Here is an 18,098-nt window from a genome sequence, read left to right on the forward strand (position 1 = left end):
CTTGATAGCGAATTGACATGCCCGCCAGCAATTGGTTGAGGGGCTCGAGACTTGTCATTTGCTGGAAACACGGAAAAGATCCGTTTATCTCCTCGTTTATCTCCTCGTCAGATAGGCGACAATTGATCGTCTAATTCGCCCGATACACCCACACTCCCGGCAAGAGGCGATTCATTTGTTCGCAAAGCTATTCCCACCGTGGCGCACGCAACTGTCTACCGGTGCTCTTCGACTTCCGGACGCTCACCCATTCTCCAGAGAGCCTTTCCGACTTCCCCACGACCCATTCGGAGTCTCTCCACGGTATACTGTCCATCGTGGAGAAGCGAAAATGCGGGGGGATCCAGAGGACCAGGATTGAATCATTGAAAGCTTTCCGCAATTGGAACGGTGAGTCGTGTGACTCGTATCGTCTCGTCTTCGTATGTAATACAAGAACGACGATCGATAGTGTCTTGTTACAGAGATGGAAGAGGATTGTAGTTCACTGATAAGCAGGAGATAATCTTATCCCGTTGCGGATACAGACGATGCGCGTAATACACTTTAATACATGTGTCTTACCGTAACTAAACCGAATTGGACTTGGAGTTGGCAGATCACTGTCATATCAGGGAAGTGGGTACTGTAAATATGCATCTCATTCGGGCAATGATACCTGGTCGCGTTAGAACCAGACAGGAATGGAAGCCCTGGACGTGTTTACACAGACGAGTCAGTGAGGCAAACCGTTTTCCGCGGGAAAGTTGGTTTAACGATTTTTCCAAGTTCGCCTCAGCTCGTCCATATCAGGACTTCAGTGTAATCCTTGTTGCGCCAGTTCCGTACTGACGGGTCGATCAGAGAAACCCTAGCTAAAGTTGCCCGTGGCCTGATAAGGTTGTGGCTGAAGGTTTTCAAGGTACACCACGAAATCCCGGCCAACCGACCTCATTTTTATCCTCCTTCTTGGGACTGCCTTGTTCCCTCGCAGCCCAGTGTGCACAGATGGACAAGGCATCTCCTCTCAAGCAATTGGTCAATTTTACTAGTTATACTATCGGTCTGGAGAAGACCCTACGCCTGATCCAGGCGTTAGCTCAGGTCGCTGGCGAGCTTGGGACAGATGAGGTACTATCCGCAAAATGCCTCATCGCTAGAGATCAATTGGCCCTAGGTAGATCCAAATCCTTGGAGAGATCGCCACGTTATAAATTAACGGAATATTGCAGGGCGAAGGTATTTTCGTCTGTTGGACTTCTATGGCTGTTTTGAACGGGTCCAAGAATTGCTCACGACCAACCCTGTGCAATCCTCCATATTGAACTTGATGGAGACAGCTGAATTTACGTTCTTGGGATTGTATCTTCTACTGGAAAATCTGACCATTGTACGTGAACTCCCTTATTCTTCAAGATCTACACAGTCGAAACTAACCTGATCAAAGCTCCATGACATGAATGTCATGCTGGTGTCCTGGTACAGACCTCTTCTGGTGGAGGCAAACAAGCTGTGGTTTTATGCCATTATTCTCTCCATTTTGCGATCCCTGTGTCGCATTTTCATCCCCGTTTCTCCCCAGCCATCAAAAACTGGGAATAATGAGAAGTCCAAGACTACTGAAGTGGCTTTGCCATCAAAAACCCCGTTTGTGAAGCAAATCATTGTCGACGCCTGTGACTTGACCCTTCCGGGATCTTTCATCGGCTGGCTCCCCGTCAGTGACTTGCTAGTTGGAATGGCAATGGTCATTAGTACCATTCTTTCGGCGGAAGAACATTGGGTAAAGGCGCAGCAAGCCGTACACTAACAACGCGGGTCTGGAAATGATTATGAATAGGTAGATCTGGACGCTTTTATGCAGTTACGAATGAAAATCATCAAACGCCGTTTGTGCATCCAAATCTACAAACACATCGATTGCCCGTGAATGAGTGTTAAAAAAATGAACAGTCAGAAATTGCTTAGAGCTAGCATGTTCAAATACATAGGTAGGTGCCCGGGCAAATCTCAAAATAATACTTTGTGCATTGAATTCTGAAATACTTAGATAAGTCCTGCTATCAACAGTAGAGCTCACATCATCTGGAAAATGGTCAATCTCGATAGAAATTATTTCAAATCGAACCGATCCAAGTTCATGACCTTCACCCATGCCTTCACAAAGTCCTTGACAAACTTCTCCTGACCATCAGCGCTAGCATAGACCTCAGCAATCGCACGCAGTTCAGCGTGATGGCCGAAGATGAGATCCACGCGGGTAGCAGTCCATTTCTTCTCACCCGTCTTGCGGTCCTTGCCCTCGAACAAGTCAATGGAGCCGTCAACCTTGTTCCAGACGGTGCGCATATCAAGCAGGTTCACAAAGAAGTCATTGGTCAACTTGCCCGGAGTTTGAGTGAACACGCCGTGAGACGATCCATCGTAGTTGGCGTTCAACACGCGCAAACCACCCACGAGAACGGTTAGCTCCGGCGGCGTCAGTGTCAGCAGCTGCGCCTTGTCGACCAAGAAGTGCTCGGTTGTCACACGAGAAGTTGATTTGCCGTAGTTCCGGAAACCATCCGCAATTGGCTCCATGTGGTTGAAGGACTCAACATCCGTCTGCTCCTGGGAAGCATCCGTTCTACCAGGAGCAAAAGGAACATCAATATTGACGCCAGCGTCCCGAGCAGCCTTCTCAACCGCAGCAGTACCAGCGAGAACAATCAGATCAGCAATGGAAACCTTCTTGCCAGACTGTTGCGCGGAGGCATTGAATCCTTGCTGAACGCCTTCCAAGAACTTCAGAGTCTCATGAAGCCAGGGCTGGTTATTCACAGGCCAGCTGCGCTGCGGCTCCAGTCGGATGCGAGCACCGTTGGCACCACCGCGCTTGTCACTGTTACGGAATGTCGAAGCAGAGGCCCAGGCCGTCAAGACAAGCTTCGAGATGTCCAAACCGGAATCCAGGATCTGTTTCTTCAAAGCGGCAATATCATTGTCGTCGATCAAAGCGTGGTCCACATCCGGAACAGGGTCTTGCCAGACCAACACTTCCTTCGGCACTTCTGGTCCAACGTATCGAGAGCGTGGACCCATATCACGGTGAAGCAGCTTGAACCAGGCACGGGCAAAGGCATCCTCGAATTGGTCTGGGTGCTCGAGGAAACGGCGCGAGATCTTCTCATACTCGGGGTCGAAGCGCAACGAAAGATCAGTCGTAAGCATTCTCGGCTTGTGCTTCTTGTTGGGGTCAAAGGGATCGGGAATAAAAGCATCGGCATTCTTTGCCACCCATTGGTTCGCTCCGGCCGGACTCTTGTCGAGCTCCCACTCGAACTTGAACAGGTACTCCAAGAAGTGTGTGCTGAACTTGGTTGGAGTCTTGGACCAAATCACTTCAACGCCGCTGGTAATGGCATCCGGTCCAGCGCCAGACCCGTGCTTGTTCTGCCATCCCAGACCCTGTTGTTCAATGTCGGCGCCTTCTGGTTCTCGGCCAACGTTGCTGGTGGGAGCAGCTCCGTGTGTCTTGCCGAAGGAATGGCCACCCGCGATCAAGGCCACGGTTTCCTCGTCATTCATCGCCATGCGTCCGAACGTCGTCCGAATGTCACGAGCCGCGGCAACGGGATCCGGAATGCCATCAGGACCCTCGGGATTGACATAGATCAAGCCCATGTGGGCTGCTGCCAACGGCTTGTCCAGCTCTCGAGTGTGGATGTCCTTGCGGGTCGGCTCATCGCCGCTCAAAACACCACCTTGTTTCTCTTTGCTGCCCTCGGAGCCGAAAGCATAGCGGACATCATTTCCCAGCCAGGTCGTTTCACCACCCCAGTTGACCGAATCATCGGCCTCCCAGGTATCTGGACGACCACCGGAGAATCCAAAAGTCTTGACGCCCATGGACTCGAGAGCCACATTGCCTGCAAGCAACATCAGGTCGGCCCATGAGATCTTGTTGCCGTATTTCTGTTTGATTGGCCACAACAGGCGCCGGGCCTTATCCAAGCTCGCGTTATCCGGCCAACTGTTGAGCGGCGCAAAACGTTGCTGACCCTGACCACCACCGCCGCGGCCATCGTGAACTCGATAGGTACCAGCACTGTGCCAAGCCATACGAATGAACAGGCCACCATAATGACCGAAATCCGCAGGCCACCAGTCCTGGGAATTTGTCATCAGATCACGCAGGTCCTTCTTCAAGGCGAAGTAATCGAGACTCTTGAAGGCTTCGACATAGTCAAAGTCCTTGCCGAGGGGGTTCGAGACATCGTTATGCAGACGGAGAATGTTCAAGTTGATTTGGTTTGGCCACCAGTCGCGGTTCTTCGTACCTTGACCGGCGACGTTCTGGGCGAAACGGTCGTTGTTGAGCTTGGTTTCCGCCATGGTCGCGCTCTCGATTTTGTTGCCTTCTGCGTCAATCGATGATGAGAGGATGGGCTTGGACACGAGCAACAGTCGGGAGTGCAGGAGTCGTACTGAATGAAAGGAAGGGCACGCAATTCACCCCTTCGCTGATAGAACCCCGCCTTTTATATTAGCTTTCAGAGGCAAATGCCCATTATTAATTGGCTCTCTCCTACGGGAGCCTGACGCAAACAGACGGCGTAACGTCTATGAGGGTCTATCAGTATTCCTCAACCACTAGCGTCAGGGCATGGAAAGTCACAGCATCATGATTGGAAGCCCATTCGCAATCTCCTCATCACCATACTCATTCTCTGTTTGTTCTACCGAGGTGAAATCCTACGCATTTCTCCCCTCCATATTCTCGACCATATCCATTTTAGTCCCGTTCCCCCGCTCCAGTAGATCTAGAACTGAGCGCTGATTAATAGACGACGGTCCCTTGGCGGGTGCTCTGATTTGGTCGGCTAAATGCTAATTTGAGCTTCTTTATGTCCGGCTTGTCTGACGAATCTTGTCACAGGGTCTTGTGATCAACAGAGGGGTACATGAATTAGGGTTGCGGATTGCATGCGTAAGGGTTTAAAAAAACTGCCGTTCTAACGGAACGTCTACCTATGAGGTACTGCGTGTAGCTCTTTGTATTAGTTCTTGTCAGCGTGCATTCACAACTTCGGATATACATTGGATTGATCCGAACTCGCCACTGTCCGATATTCGCGGACTTCAATGCAATCAAAGGGGTTGTGATATGAAGGAGGTGTACGTCTTGCTATCTGTTTGCCATTTCTGGATGTGGGGTTCCCCCAGATTCTAAATGGGTCCATCCGTCGCATTGCTCCGACGCTCCGACCCTAACCTATTCATAAGACGTACCTTTCTAGAACCCGTTAGCCTCCTGGCACACCAAATCCAATTAGGAGCTAGAAGGGTCCCCCAATTGACACTTAACTGCAACAGGAAGCCAAACCCCAATTACATGCACACCCCCTCTTACTGGCGGCCGAACCCCTCATGCGATAAGGCCGACCTTGGCATTCCCCTCACTGCTCCTCCGCATCCGGATGCCATTGGCTCAGCGACTGCTAGTCCTTTGCTTTCTGATATTGCAGCTGTGAGGTGATACTAAGCTTCGATGACGAAGGCTGGTTTATTTTAGAGGTACACAGTAATAATTGAGAACGGTGACATGCCCAGCACGTCTCCTATGAAGGAATGGGTGCCTACGTGCCGAATTGCCAGTTGACCTTGCCATCCAGCGCTTTTGGACAGTCCTCTGGACATGATCTCGGGAGGCAAAGCTACACTAATCGTTCAAATGTCATTAGCTTTGCGAACCAATGTCCGGCGATGACAGATGGTTGCCAATAAAGGCAATGAAAACCACTCCGACGAGCCGCACGCGGGGTGCGGAGGAAATCGCAATCAGCTTTGGAGACATGACGGATCACGTCAGGGCTCATCGTGGGAAGTGATAAATAGGGCACGATTCTCCGAGTGCAGGAAGCCATTGGTAGTTTCTTCAAGTAACAAGGTATCGATTCCTGCACGTCGACGCGGCCTTATACTGCTGTCGTTAGCATCGTCGAAAAGATGGCGCCACCGCTTCACCCATTGATCGATAATGGCATCACAAAGGGGAAGGAAAACTTCCCCGGCGGGAAGCTCTACTGCCACTGCCCAAACAATCGTGTCGAGGTGACACTTGACGGCGACGTTGCGCATAACCATGCCTGCGGTTGTTCGAAGTGCTGGAAGCCGAAAGGATATCTCTTCTCCATTGTCGGCGTCATCCCCAAGGAGAAACTGAGGGTCACCGCGAACGAGTCGAAGCTCAAGATCGTTGACCCGAACGCAGTTATTCAACGTTATGCTTGCACGCAATGTGGTGTTCACCTCTACGGGCGCATCGAGAAGGACCACCCATTCAAGGGGTTGGACTTTGTCCATGTCGAGCTCTCAAACGAAAAAGGATGGCAAGAGCCACAGTTTGCAGCGTTCGTTTCGTCGATCATTGAACAAGGCTTCCATCCTTCTGGCATCGACGAGGTCCGGCAGAAGCTCAAGTCTGTTGGATTGGAAACCTACGATGCTCTGTCCCCGCCGTTGATGGATGCAATTGCGACTTGGACTGCCCAGAAGGCCGGGCTATTGCCTGCGAATTTGTGAAGCGTATTCTGAAGTATATGTCTGATGAGATTATGACACTCGCTCTGCAGAATGAACATTGTCAATGGATGTTGGCAGTAGCCAATACGTTTGTTGATGGTCATGTACTAATAGTACTTGCAAGGGTCGCATCCAGGTTTTGTCGTACATAGTCGCGACCCATCGAGCAATTCGATCAAATATTCAAGGATTTGAACTTTTTGCCGGGTTTTTATTTGGCGGAATGATAAGAAGCCTAGAGCCAATCGCACCAACGTGACTACTAGTAAATACTGAGAAATCGGAAGTCTTGACGAACATGATGTAAGAGTTCGTCACTACTGCTTAGGGTTGCTTGTCTTCATCACTTGCATTCGAGCGTGGTTACCATCGAACTCAACCATGGACGTCATGCTTCCTTCATAGCCGATCGAGTCATGCGACCTTGTCTCGAACTTGATCATAAAGACATGAACCCTACGATGGGCGAGATTTTAGACGTACAAGCACAGTAGGAAAAAGAATTCATCAATTCAACAGGAACAACCAACTTTGTGCCAGTTACACTAATCACAATGTCTCGACATCCCGCGCAAGCACTTGGTGAAGCGGTGGGCTCCATGGGCATCGACCCTAGAGCTCCACAGCTATCATCCTTGTTCCAAGGCGCGAATGACGGTCCGGCGAGAACGGCCGCAAAAATCACCGGTGTTCAGGAAGGTGGGAAGAGGGAAGACGATGCATACTATTTCACTAGTAACGAAGGACTTCCGTTCCCGGATCCTTCGCACAGCAAGAACGTTGGAGGTCTCCCGCTAGTTTCGGACCCGTTTCTGCTGCAAAAACAGCAACATTTCAATCGCTCCAAGCTTTTGGAGCGCATGGTGCATCCGTGTAAGTTTTAACGAAAACCGAGCCCTTTGACGTGAAACTAATAGATTCGAACAGGCGGCAGCGGAGCTTTTGGCTATTTTCAGACAACTAAAGACATGTCGCAGTACTGCAAAGTAGGTGCATGAGGCCAATGTTTTATGGACGATACATGATCTTACTTCGTTTTAGGCAGACTTTCTGAGATCGCCTGGAGTCAAGACGCCGGTATTCGCGAGGTTTTCTACTGTGACGCTCGGACGTGAATTCCCCGACTTGGCTCGCAACCCTCGTGGATTTGCGGTCAAGTTCTACACCAGAGAAGGGAACTACGACATTGTTGGTCTGAACTTTGTATGTACCCTATTGCCAATGGCCTGTTATCAACAAGCAAGCTAACTTTGAAAAGCCAGTGTTCTTCTGCCGTGATCCAATTCAGGGTCCAGATGTGATCCGTTCGCAGTATCGCAATCCGAAGAACTTTCTTCTGGACAAGAACTCTTTGTTTGATCTTCTCGCCAATACTCCTGAGGGGTTCGTGATCAACTTTCTAATCACAGTTCTCTGCTTATACGTTCCAGGAACCATGCCGGCATGATGTTTTTTAGCGACCATGGAACTCCCGTAGGATGGAGATACCTACATGGATATGGTTGCCACACCTTCAAATGGTAATACTCCCCTAATCTACATCTATCAAGCAGTATCTAACGACGAAAACATTCAGGGTCAATAAGGAAGGAAAATTTGTCTATATCAAGTACCATTTCCTTGCGGACTCTGGTCAGAAGCAGTTCACAGCCGATGAAGCAACCAGGTTGAGCGGTGAAGATCCTGATTACTCGAAGCGAGACCTTTGGGAAGCAATTGAGAAAGGGGTCCCTGTGTCGTGGACGCTGCATGTTCAGATCATGAATCCGGATCAGGCAGACCCCGAGAAGCTCGGGTTTGACCCGTTCGATGTCACGAAGGTCTGGCCTAAAGGACAATTTCCGGTAAGTATTTTCCCAACATCCTCTCCATTTGAGGTCGTTTGCTGACTCTGAATGTTTTAGCTGCATGAGGTGGGAAAGCTCGTCCTGAATAGGAACCCAGAGAACTTCCACAGAGACGTCGAACAGGCTGCATTTTCCCCAGGTTCCATGGTTCCAGGTATCGAGGACAGCCCGGACCCCCTGTTGAATTTCCGGATGTTTTTCTATCGAGACGCACAGTATCATCGCCTCGGAGTTAACTGGCACCAAGTACCCGGTACGTATCTGTCGCAAAACAAATCGTTTTCATCATTGCTCTTGCTGACCCCTCTGTCCAGTTAACTGTCCTTTCATGTCTCAGTCTCTATCCTCCTTGAACTTCGATGGCCAACTCAGAAACGACGCCAACCATGCAATGAACCCACAATATGCACCAAACAGCTTTGTCAACAAATTCCGTCCGGATGTCGCCGAAGCTCCCTATCAACTAGCCGACAAGACAGTCAGCCGCAAGTCGCACTTCTACCACGAGGGCAAACCGTCCGAGTACGAGCAGCCGCGCGTCCTGTACCAAAAAGTGATGACGGAGCAGGCGCGCAAAAACTTGCACAGCAACACGGCCCGCTTTCTGCAGCAGGTGGAGTACCCTGAAATCCAGGTCAAGTATCTGGCACAGTGCTACCGCATTGCACCGGAGTATGCTCGCGGGATCTATGACCTTCTTCCAGAGAAGAAATTCGATTTCGCCGAGGTCGAGAATCGGTCAAAGGGCGCCGAGCTATTTGGCAAGGAGCGCAAGTTTGCTCCCACGACGAGTCAGAATAGGCTCGTAGGGGTTCCGCCACCAGGGCCAATCTACAACTGAACAGGTTCATTGGAGTAAAGGAAACTGAACATACAGCGAATGCTGAGCTGTATCCTTCCTTTCGTGTTTCTGATATCTCAGATATGTACAAGAACCGAATATAATGATGAGTCTCAGTCTTGCTCAGATGTGACGGGGTGAAATGGTACGGCAGTTATCCTAAGAGAATAGTTTGATACAATAAGTATAGTCTTGTAGCAGGTACTGCAACTATCCTATCGGCGATTCATCCGTACTACATCATCGAGTCAACAGATAGTTGTACCTAGTGCTTAAAATGTCATCAACTATCAACGGCGCATACATACAACCACAAGTACATCTGGAGCAAGTACAATGTCGCAGCAAACCAAACGGCCATTCTCATCCTTCCGCGTCCTTTCCTTTGACATCTACGGCACCCTAATTGACTGGGAAAGCGGTATACACGATGCTCTTGAGCCCCTCCGATCTCGACTCCCAGAAGGGAGCCCTTTGAAGAATGACATGCTCGCTCTTGGTGAACTTTTCAACAAGCATGAGCGCCGTATTCAAGCCGAATCACCGGCGCTCACTTACGACTGTGTTCTTCGAGACGCCTACATTGGACTGGCGCGCGAACTAAACGTTCTCCCAGCGGACGAAACCGCCGCGTTTCAGGAGGGTGTTGCATTTGCTGGAAGCATTGCGCGCTGGCCGGCGTTCACCGATACCGTAGCAGCCATGCGCAAGCTCAAAAAATTCGGATATATTCTTGTTCCTCTCTCCAACGTGGATAGAACGTCGTTTGGGATGACTCTCTCGGGCCCACTGGCCGGACTCAAGACTCCCTTCTCATCCGACGAGATCGCCACGTCTCCGGCTCTCCCAAATGGAGCTAAGATCACACCGGATACTCCGCTGGATCCGTTCTTCAGTGCGGTTTACACCGCTCAGGACATTGGCTCGTACAAGCCTTCCTTGTCTAATTTCGAATACCTCATCTCTCACATCGAGAAGGACTTTGGTGTTCCCAAACATGAAATTTTGCATGTTGCACAGAGTCTGTTCCATGACCATGCCCCTGCGAAGAAAATGGGGCTAGAGAGCGTGTGGATTGCACGTGGAGAGGATGGGAAAAGCGGCATGGGAGGAAAGTTAGAAGAATTTGCCGCACAAAACAGGATCTCCTTTGGATGGAGATTTAGTTCCCTGGGGGAGTTTGCTGACGCAGTAGAGTCAGAATTGCGGGAACTGAGTAAATAAGGTCGGCTTATGACGAGTTCAATAGTATCTATTGTGACCAATGGGCATGATAAAAGGTTTTCCTTGTTACTTCAATGCTGTGCTGTCTATCGACGACTTCATGAATATCCCATATGCAATATATTAGCTACCTAGTACCTTGAGGTAGTTATTTGACTCAACCAGGCCCTGAAGTTCTGTTCTGAACCCACGAACATCATCGTTCTGTCCTATGACCATGGACCCTTCGCATTCTTTGGCTTCCACCCCGTGGAGCTAAATATCAGGCACAACAACCGCGGCCCGGAAATAACATAAAGCAAAAAGGCAATTCTTTCTCGGATAAACAAGAACAATAGTTCCCGCTGGGACATGATACATGACGAAAACCCCCCCTTGAACGCCGACCGATTTGTTGAACTCGGGTATATCCTGCGCCACGATGCATGAAAACAACAAGAACATACGAAGCACGAACGAAACACTGGAAGGCAGATGATTGCATCCGAGCCATTCATCTTGCTCCAATCCCGTACATGCCAACGTTAACGCTGTTGGCGCGATCCAGAATTGGAGTTGTTACCCTGGATAGATGATCCTATCTTGCAATCAGACCGCTGATGCCGACAGACATTGGTCTTATCGTGCCCTTTTATACCTTCTTCCGTTTCTTTTTCTTGCCCCTGCCTTCTTCCGCATTGGAATAGAAAGCTCCCTCATCATCGTCATCAGCATAGCCCTCGCCGTAACCAACAAAACTATTATCGTCGTAGTTTCTCTTCTTTCCACGAGTTGACCGGACCCGCTCAGGTTCGACAGCCACTGGTGCCACGCCATTGGCCTGGCCCGGCCGGGGAATATTTGACGGCGTGGTTATGTTTTTGTTGACCTCCACCGGCTGGTGTTTGGAAGGCTTCTCATGACCGAGAAGATCCTCCCAACGTTCATTGTTCGGCAAAGGCCCCGGCTCCATCTTCATGGCTCGCATCTGCAACTTGTAGAGAGAGGAGTCGATATCGGCGACTTTGATTTCCTTGCCATGGACTTGCTGGTTCCTCCACTCCTCTTCGGGCCACATAGTCAATTCCCTCAGTCCCCCGGACGGCCCTTCATGCTTAACTGCTTTATTTCTCCCGGAAAGTCCGAGTACTTTCAATTTCCCTTCGTAAGACTTGCGGAGCCGGTTGATCTTCTCGCCTGTCACGGGATCCGCTCGCATGACCGATTTCCCTATCGGAGCCAAATTGTACAATGAGATTAGGTCTAAGCTGGGGTCAGGCCCGGAAATGACGGGACCTATGCATTTTGAACAAGTGTCAACACCACGTATTCCAGAGAGCTGAGCATACAGACAGAGCAGTAAAAAGGGTCATCTATACGAAAGGATGCCTTACTGGTTTTGCAAAGGTGAAACGCGGAGCCAATGTCCCGTTGCAGAGCGTCGATAGACGGATCGCCGTGCACACTATTATTCATAGCGGCGTCTGTCGCGTCCCTGTTGGACACTGGCCCGCCATCCAGGTTCGACATCCCGTCATTAGGACCTTGTCGGTCATGGTCTGTCCTCGCGAACTGGTGGCCTTTACCGCCTTCCGACGCGTTTGCAATCCCAAGGCCGATCGAATCTGAATATGACCCTTGCATCATGGGTTTCAGGCCGTTTTTGACATTATCTTGACCGTTCATGGACGTCGCGTTGGGATCTACGCCGTTAGCCAACGTCGAAAATGACTCATTTGACGTCAGCGCCGTCTGTCGAGAAAGTTGGGTTGACGAGGGAGGGGACGGAACAGAATCTCCACTCGACGGGACGTAGCCGGTGGAGGTTTGCGACGTTGCGAGATTGGAGGCATGGCTCGGCGTGCCGACAGACATCAACGGAGGTGAATTTGGCGTATTTGGATTATAAACTGTTGATGGAGGAGATGGATTCGCCTTCAGAACCTCTGGAGATGAAACGGGGGAAATAGGGTGGGCTCGGGAAGACAACGACGGAGTCAAATCAGGCATGTGCCCTCTATCTACCAAAGGTACACCAGAGCGCGATTTCTGGCGGCAGGCACGACTCCAACCACGGTGACGTGCTGATGGCGGCGAAGGCGAACGGAGAGCCGGGTAGCCGAAATCGGGCTCACCGAGAAGACCGAGCTAGGGCAGTCGCGCGACAACCAGCATGCCAACCAGTTTACTTTCCTGTCATCGAATGACTGTCCGCCGCAATGTCGGATGGAAGCAACAAATACCAGATCGACAAAGGCGTGGAGGGGGGATCACCAGCCTTTGTTGGAATAGCGAAGAATTGATCGAAGGGCTGGAGGCAGAAGGCGACTGAAATCCCATCACGTGATCAGCGAACGCGAATTTGTCAGTCGCACGTCGCGCGCTAACCTCAAGAGGACGTCTTGGCGTAACTTTCCATCCTTGAACTTCCGTCCCTTCCTGCCAGTCAGCGACTGTTACCGAACAGCGTCGGCTTTGTACTAACAAGGCTAGCCTTTATGGCTCCAAACACGCCGAATCCCCATAGTGCGAGGCGTAATCAGATTCGAGTTCTTCCACCAATCCGAATAATGGTGAGCCGGCAGGCGACTTGGCAACGAGTCAACAAGGACCTACAGTAACAGTACTAGTAACCTTGGAGATTGAAAAAATCAATACTTAGTGACCTTCTCCTGATTAGCATCTCGATCTTTCAGCTGAGATCTGTCAATGGACTCAAACTCGATGGCAGCTCATTATACGGAGTATATAAGCACAGCATTTTCTGCAAATCTCGCCATTGATCAGCTCAACGCCTTGACACTTACCGATATAGTCACGCAACCCTCTCTGCGGGAAACGCACCTGGCATAGCATGCCTGCCACATCGGCCATGGGGCTCCTATCCAAGTGCGAGTACCATGCCAGATCTCGAAGACGATGCATCCCAAATAATGGTCACTGGTTTCGCATACAATGGAAAAATAAGGTAATCGACTGCTCAAGATTAACGGATCTTACGTGCGTGAGAAAAGCAGGGGAGTTACATTATCACGCTGGGAGCCGCAAACTATGAACTGGAGAAGTCTTCTGAAATCTGTTGCTGGAAACATAGCACGATAATGAGACTGTTCACAGGGAATCCTGCTGTCGCGAGGGCAACTCCAGCCATGACTTGCTGTGGATGGCTCTTATCACCAATCTGCTATCGTCTTCTTCATGAGAAGAAAGCGCAGAAAGGTCTGGCGGCATGAAACTGCTACTTTCCAAGCTTGAGATGCGGGTTTGCTCTTTCCCCCAGAGGAAATACAAGATGGTGCTCGTTCGCAAGCCCAGTATCATCATCATCATATCAGTCAATAATTATGGAGTCCCCCCAATGCATCCAATACTCCATCATTGCATGAACAATCAACAGCATCGTCAATGTGCTCCCCACACAGACTCGCTTCCATCAGGTTTTGGGGTATCGCAGCGCTTTCTCTCGTCGCCTGGCAGTCCGCTGTTGCTCTTCAGAGCGCGACAGAAAATTCCAAGAGAACTGTGCTTGATGGACTCTCTTCTATAGCACATTTGACTTTCGATAGCCGGTCGCGCCTGGGGTTTTGTCTCTGTCATGACACTGCTGACCTTGCCGCTCACATATATGACAATTTCACTCTCGACGATACAGCTGACGGCTTACGGGAATGTCAAATGGTGCTTAATTCTCTAAGCACGCTGCTGCATATGAATAATCAACCTCTGTTCTTCTCGCACAAACGGCGAATAATTATCTTGCCGTCTGTGCCCGGATCCTTGGTTAATCCATTCCATCGTCTGTTACCTGTGCCATGCAATAAGCCGCCATCGGGCATGGTACAATTCTTTATTCAGTCGAGGTGCTCTAGTGATCCTTCCAAATTTTATCGCGAGGCCTATGATGTCCTGATCCATCGCTCAGATCAAATTCATGAAAATTGCGATAGAAAGCAGAGAAGGAACGACTTGACTATGAAAGGGACTTGCGATGTCGGCCACCCGAAACATACTATGGGGCTTATAAATGGCCGCTGCATGGCCAAATGGAAACAAGAACCGAGAATGCTCTTCATGGTTGCTGTGACCATTGTGCTACTCACATTGTCGGCCGGCGCAGTCATATACCTGGGAAGTCAGCGTCCGAAGAAACGCCTCGGAAAGCAATTATTGCATGACAGAAGAGGAAACATCGCGTCTCTGCAATCAGCCTCGCAGAAGCAGCAGCCTAGACAAGGTTATGGCACGCAGAATAACCACAAGAATTATGAAGGCAATATCGGAAGCGCAACGGCAGGACGACGATTGAAACAAATGGGTTTACTGGCTAGATCTTGGAGCCGGAAAAGAATACAAGATCTCTTTGATCTCGAATCCCTGACGACTGCGGACCAAAAACAGGCTGATAACTTCTCTGACCGAATTCTGGTGATGCCTCGGGCACCTTCTGCTACCATTCAACGTACTTCGCACACATTGACGAAGAAGCCCGATGTAGGAGTCATAGGACACTGGGATCAGATAAACTTACAATGATGACTGAGAATGAGTCTATTAATACTGATGTTGGCGTGTAACCTGGAAATAAGTATGGTGCGGTCAATGGGGATCATCTTGTATATTATAAGGACTTTGGTATGGAATCGGTGATCTAACAACGGACACTGGTGAGGTTGCCGTGAAGTTGAGATTCAACCAACACCAATACGGCAGTTGGATGGTTATACATTGCATTCTGAACTAGTGGCATTTTGAGGCGAACTAATGCTGTTGAATAGGACATGCTCCAGAATAAAAAAAAAAAAGTTAGGAGGAAAGACGCGGTAAAAAAAAGTCGACAAAAAATTTCCGACCTGTATGGGACTCGAACCCACATGCTTTGTCTCGCGATGAACTTGCCCATGAAGCAAGTCCACAAGTAGGAGGACAACGCCTTACCATTAGGCCAACAGGCCAAGAGCTTCAATGATCATTCCGTTTTTTATCATAAGAGTTGGTCTAGCGCACACGGCCACAACTTAACATGTGCTTATGATCTCACCATCATGAAATTGATCTGATGCGGAAGTAAGTTTGTGGCAAGAAGACAAATGCAGCATGAATTTACCCACCAGATAGTTATCAGTTACTCCAACTAGAGTCAAAGTCATTGAAAGTGAAATGCACCGACAAAAGACGTCACTGATGGTCACCGCAGTTACGGGACCTACTGAACCGGGAATACTACTAGTATCTCGGAGGACCATCCGATTGCAACGGGACATCAACGACCCGATGCCGTCCAAGCCTGGGGAAGAGCCCCTCCTTCATTTCTTGCTCTGATTCCTCGTGCCCCACTACGTACGTATACCGGTAGCAGACAGAGGAATAAGTTAATAGCTTCTTATTTCTGCGGGTTTGGTCCTTCACCGGATAAATGTCGAGTCCAGAGATCCATCAAAAGTTAAGAGTCCAACCTCGATTTCACTCGTAAACTGCATCGTTTCTTCCCTTCAGAAGTTGAAAGCCAGGTCCAAATCAAGCAGGCTTCAAGATGGTGCTTTACAAACCAGAGAACAAACACGTGACGAAACTGTTTGATCTCTCCGGCAAGGTCGCAGTCGTTACAGGTAGGTGATCGCATCGCACGCCAATTTGGTTCCAGCGTCAAGATGCTCAAAGGATATCCTCAGGCGGTGCACGTGGAATTGGCTTGGAGGTCTCGAAGGGTTTGGCTGAAGCAGGAGCAAATGTTTGTACTCCTTGTCCTAGGAGATGATTCTACACCTTGGTCAAATTAGCGGCTAACAAAACGTCGGCCTTTGAAAGGTCGCATTGATCTACAATTCTTCGACAACCGCCGAGCAAACGGCCGCGGAGATTGCGAAAGAAAACAATGTCACCGTCTGCGCCTACAAGGCCAATGTCGCAAACCAACAAGAGATCGAAGCTGCCATCAACAAGGTCGTTCAGGACTTTGGCAAGCTCGACATCGCCGTTGTGAACTCAGGTGTGACGTCGAACATTCCCGCGGAGAATTACACCGTTGAGCAATGGCGCAAGATCATGGACATCAATCTCGACGGCGCTTTCTACACTGCGCAAGCCGCGGCAAAAGTGTTCAAGACGCAGGGTCGAGGAAGTATTATTTTCACGGCCTCGGTCAGCGCCAACTTGGTGAATGTGCCGCAGACACAGGCAGCGGTAAGCACTGAATATCTGACGGGAAAGAATTAGATTTGGTAGTTAACAAACCTATGCAGTATAACACTTCCAAGGCTGCTGTTGTCCATCTGGCGAAGAGCTTGTCCGTGGAATGGATCGACTTTTGCCGTGTCAATTCCATCTCGCCCGGCTACATTGTCACCGACATCCTCGACCATCACCCCAAGGAGTGGCGGGAGAAGTGGCTGGAGATGATCCCGGCACGAAGAATGGCAGACCCATACGAGCTGAAGGGAGTACGTAACATTTCTGAACCGACTCTGAGCAATTGGAATGGCTCTTGCTAACCCATTTGCCAATAGGCCTACGTCTTTCTGGCATCGGATGCGTCAAGCTACATGACGGGAGCTGACCTAATCATCGACGGCGGATATACGTTGCCGTAAAATTCATTCCTCGTACGTCGAATCGAAAACCACAATTCGCCGAAGTTGTGCCGATATTCGTCTTTTGTATCTCTTTCGAACTCGATGGAATAAAATGCATAGCGATATCGCCGACGAGTCGCCAAAGATATGTTTTAAGTTCGATGACAATTACCTTACTTTCATATCGATTCCCATAACAGGTTACCAAATCCTCGGTCGTAAGCATTTCGATAACACAGTGCATACTGTAAACATATAAGTTTCCAGTAATCGCTGCGTGCTCGATCGTTCTGGCTGGAGAGAATTATTCGGATATCTGATGAACCGTAAAACTGTCGCTGCAGCACCTTCGCCACTGGCCCTCCATTTGCAACATCCGATCTCGCTCGCATGCAGCTACTCAATAGAAACCATCCCGCAAAGACCGGAAAATACATAGGCCCGTCTGATGAACGTATGATGGAGATCCGGCGGGAAACATCGGTAAATAACCTTCCCCAGACCTTCTGAATTCAGTGAAATTTACCGAGCCGATAGGGCCACGCGATTTGATCGTCATTTAGGCTCGAATCAGACAGGACACATGCACCACGTTTTTGTTTTTGCTTTCGACCTGACGGGTCAAAGCTCCCCCCCAACTGTCCCCGAATCAAAAGCGATCGGGACAATGGGAACAACCACGATAATAACTCGCGATGCTAGCGAAGGAAGGGGGAGGGGGGGAAAATTTTTTGGAACACTAGCGCACTGTTGAAGTGGCCAAAATTGGCCGTTTTGCCCCTCAAAACAATTAAAGTGGTAGATCGATCCGCATATCCGTGTTATTAAAACCCTTGTCAGATGTAACGATCTAACTAATTTTGTATGGTATTTCTTAGATGAGCGGCTACCGCCGGGAATGGTGGCGCGAGCGGGCATAGTAAAAAAAGGATCGAGATGAGACAGTTTGGGATGGGGAAATATGGCTTGTCAGAAGGGGGTTTGATCGACTTGCGTCATGCGCGGGGCAAAATAATCCCTGTCGTTTTCCGTCCTCCCTTGGACGTTCTTGGGCTAGTCGGTGAATTTAGGGTTTTGGATCTTTCTCGAACTTTA

The 18,098-nt window shown here is 49.7% G+C and overlaps 7 protein-coding genes and 1 non-coding gene across 8 annotated transcripts; 5 read left to right on the forward strand and 3 right to left on the reverse strand.

Annotated features, from left to right (window-relative positions):
* Positions 1-987: 987 nt before the first annotated feature.
* VTN49DRAFT_7549 (uncharacterized protein) lies at positions 988-1,789 on the forward strand (the record flags this gene model as incomplete). Its single annotated transcript, XM_069415830.1, has 3 exons — positions 988-1,156; positions 1,212-1,369; positions 1,427-1,789. The coding sequence occupies 3 exons, from the start codon at positions 988-990 to the stop codon at positions 1,787-1,789; spliced, it is 690 nt and encodes a 229-aa protein (XP_069271910.1).
* Positions 1,790-2,091: 302 nt separating this feature from the next.
* Positions 2,092-4,353, reverse strand: VTN49DRAFT_7550 (uncharacterized protein; the record flags this gene model as incomplete). The annotated part of the gene is made up of 1 exon (XM_069415832.1): positions 2,092-4,353. One exon carries the CDS (start codon positions 4,351-4,353, stop codon positions 2,092-2,094), a length of 2,262 nt encoding a protein of 753 aa, XP_069271911.1.
* A 1,614-nt stretch (positions 4,354-5,967) lies between these two features.
* VTN49DRAFT_7551 (uncharacterized protein) lies at positions 5,968-6,543 on the forward strand (the record flags this gene model as incomplete). The annotated part of the gene is made up of 1 exon (XM_069415833.1): positions 5,968-6,543. One exon carries the CDS (start codon positions 5,968-5,970, stop codon positions 6,541-6,543), a length of 576 nt encoding a protein of 191 aa, XP_069271912.1.
* A 554-nt stretch (positions 6,544-7,097) lies between these two features.
* VTN49DRAFT_7552 (uncharacterized protein) lies at positions 7,098-9,231 on the forward strand (the record flags this gene model as incomplete). Its single annotated transcript, XM_069415834.1, has 8 exons — positions 7,098-7,416; positions 7,471-7,529; positions 7,585-7,746; positions 7,802-7,926; positions 7,974-8,063; positions 8,120-8,387; positions 8,448-8,643; positions 8,705-9,231. 8 exons carry the CDS (start codon positions 7,098-7,100, stop codon positions 9,229-9,231), a joined length of 1,746 nt encoding a protein of 581 aa, XP_069271913.1.
* Positions 9,232-9,567: 336 nt separating this feature from the next.
* On the forward strand, positions 9,568-10,455 carry VTN49DRAFT_7553 (uncharacterized protein; the record flags this gene model as incomplete). Its single annotated transcript, XM_069415835.1, has 1 exon — positions 9,568-10,455. The coding sequence occupies one exon, from the start codon at positions 9,568-9,570 to the stop codon at positions 10,453-10,455; it is 888 nt and encodes a 295-aa protein (XP_069271914.1).
* A 493-nt stretch (positions 10,456-10,948) lies between these two features.
* VTN49DRAFT_7554 (uncharacterized protein) lies at positions 10,949-12,444 on the reverse strand (the record flags this gene model as incomplete). The annotated part of the gene is made up of 3 exons (XM_069415836.1): positions 10,949-11,032; positions 11,093-11,730; positions 11,829-12,444. The coding sequence occupies 3 exons, from the start codon at positions 12,442-12,444 to the stop codon at positions 10,949-10,951; spliced, it is 1,338 nt and encodes a 445-aa protein (XP_069271915.1).
* A 2,836-nt stretch (positions 12,445-15,280) lies between these two features.
* VTN49DRAFT_t12 lies at positions 15,281-15,386 on the reverse strand. Its single transcript has one exon. It is a non-coding gene; the product is annotated as a tRNA-Arg (tRNA).
* Positions 15,387-15,964: 578 nt separating this feature from the next.
* VTN49DRAFT_7555 (uncharacterized protein) lies at positions 15,965-17,021 on the forward strand (the record flags this gene model as incomplete). The annotated part of the gene is made up of 5 exons (XM_069415837.1): positions 15,965-16,040; positions 16,104-16,162; positions 16,240-16,614; positions 16,674-16,871; positions 16,938-17,021. 5 exons carry the CDS (start codon positions 15,965-15,967, stop codon positions 17,019-17,021), a joined length of 792 nt encoding a protein of 263 aa, XP_069271916.1.
* Between the last annotated feature and the right edge of the window lie 1,077 nt (positions 17,022-18,098).

Source organism: Thermomyces lanuginosus (genome assembly GCF_041956635.1).
Source record: "Thermomyces lanuginosus strain ATCC 200065 unplaced genomic scaffold VTN49scaffold_7, whole genome shotgun sequence".
NCBI lineage: Eukaryota > Fungi > Ascomycota > Eurotiomycetes > Eurotiales > Trichocomaceae > Thermomyces > Thermomyces lanuginosus.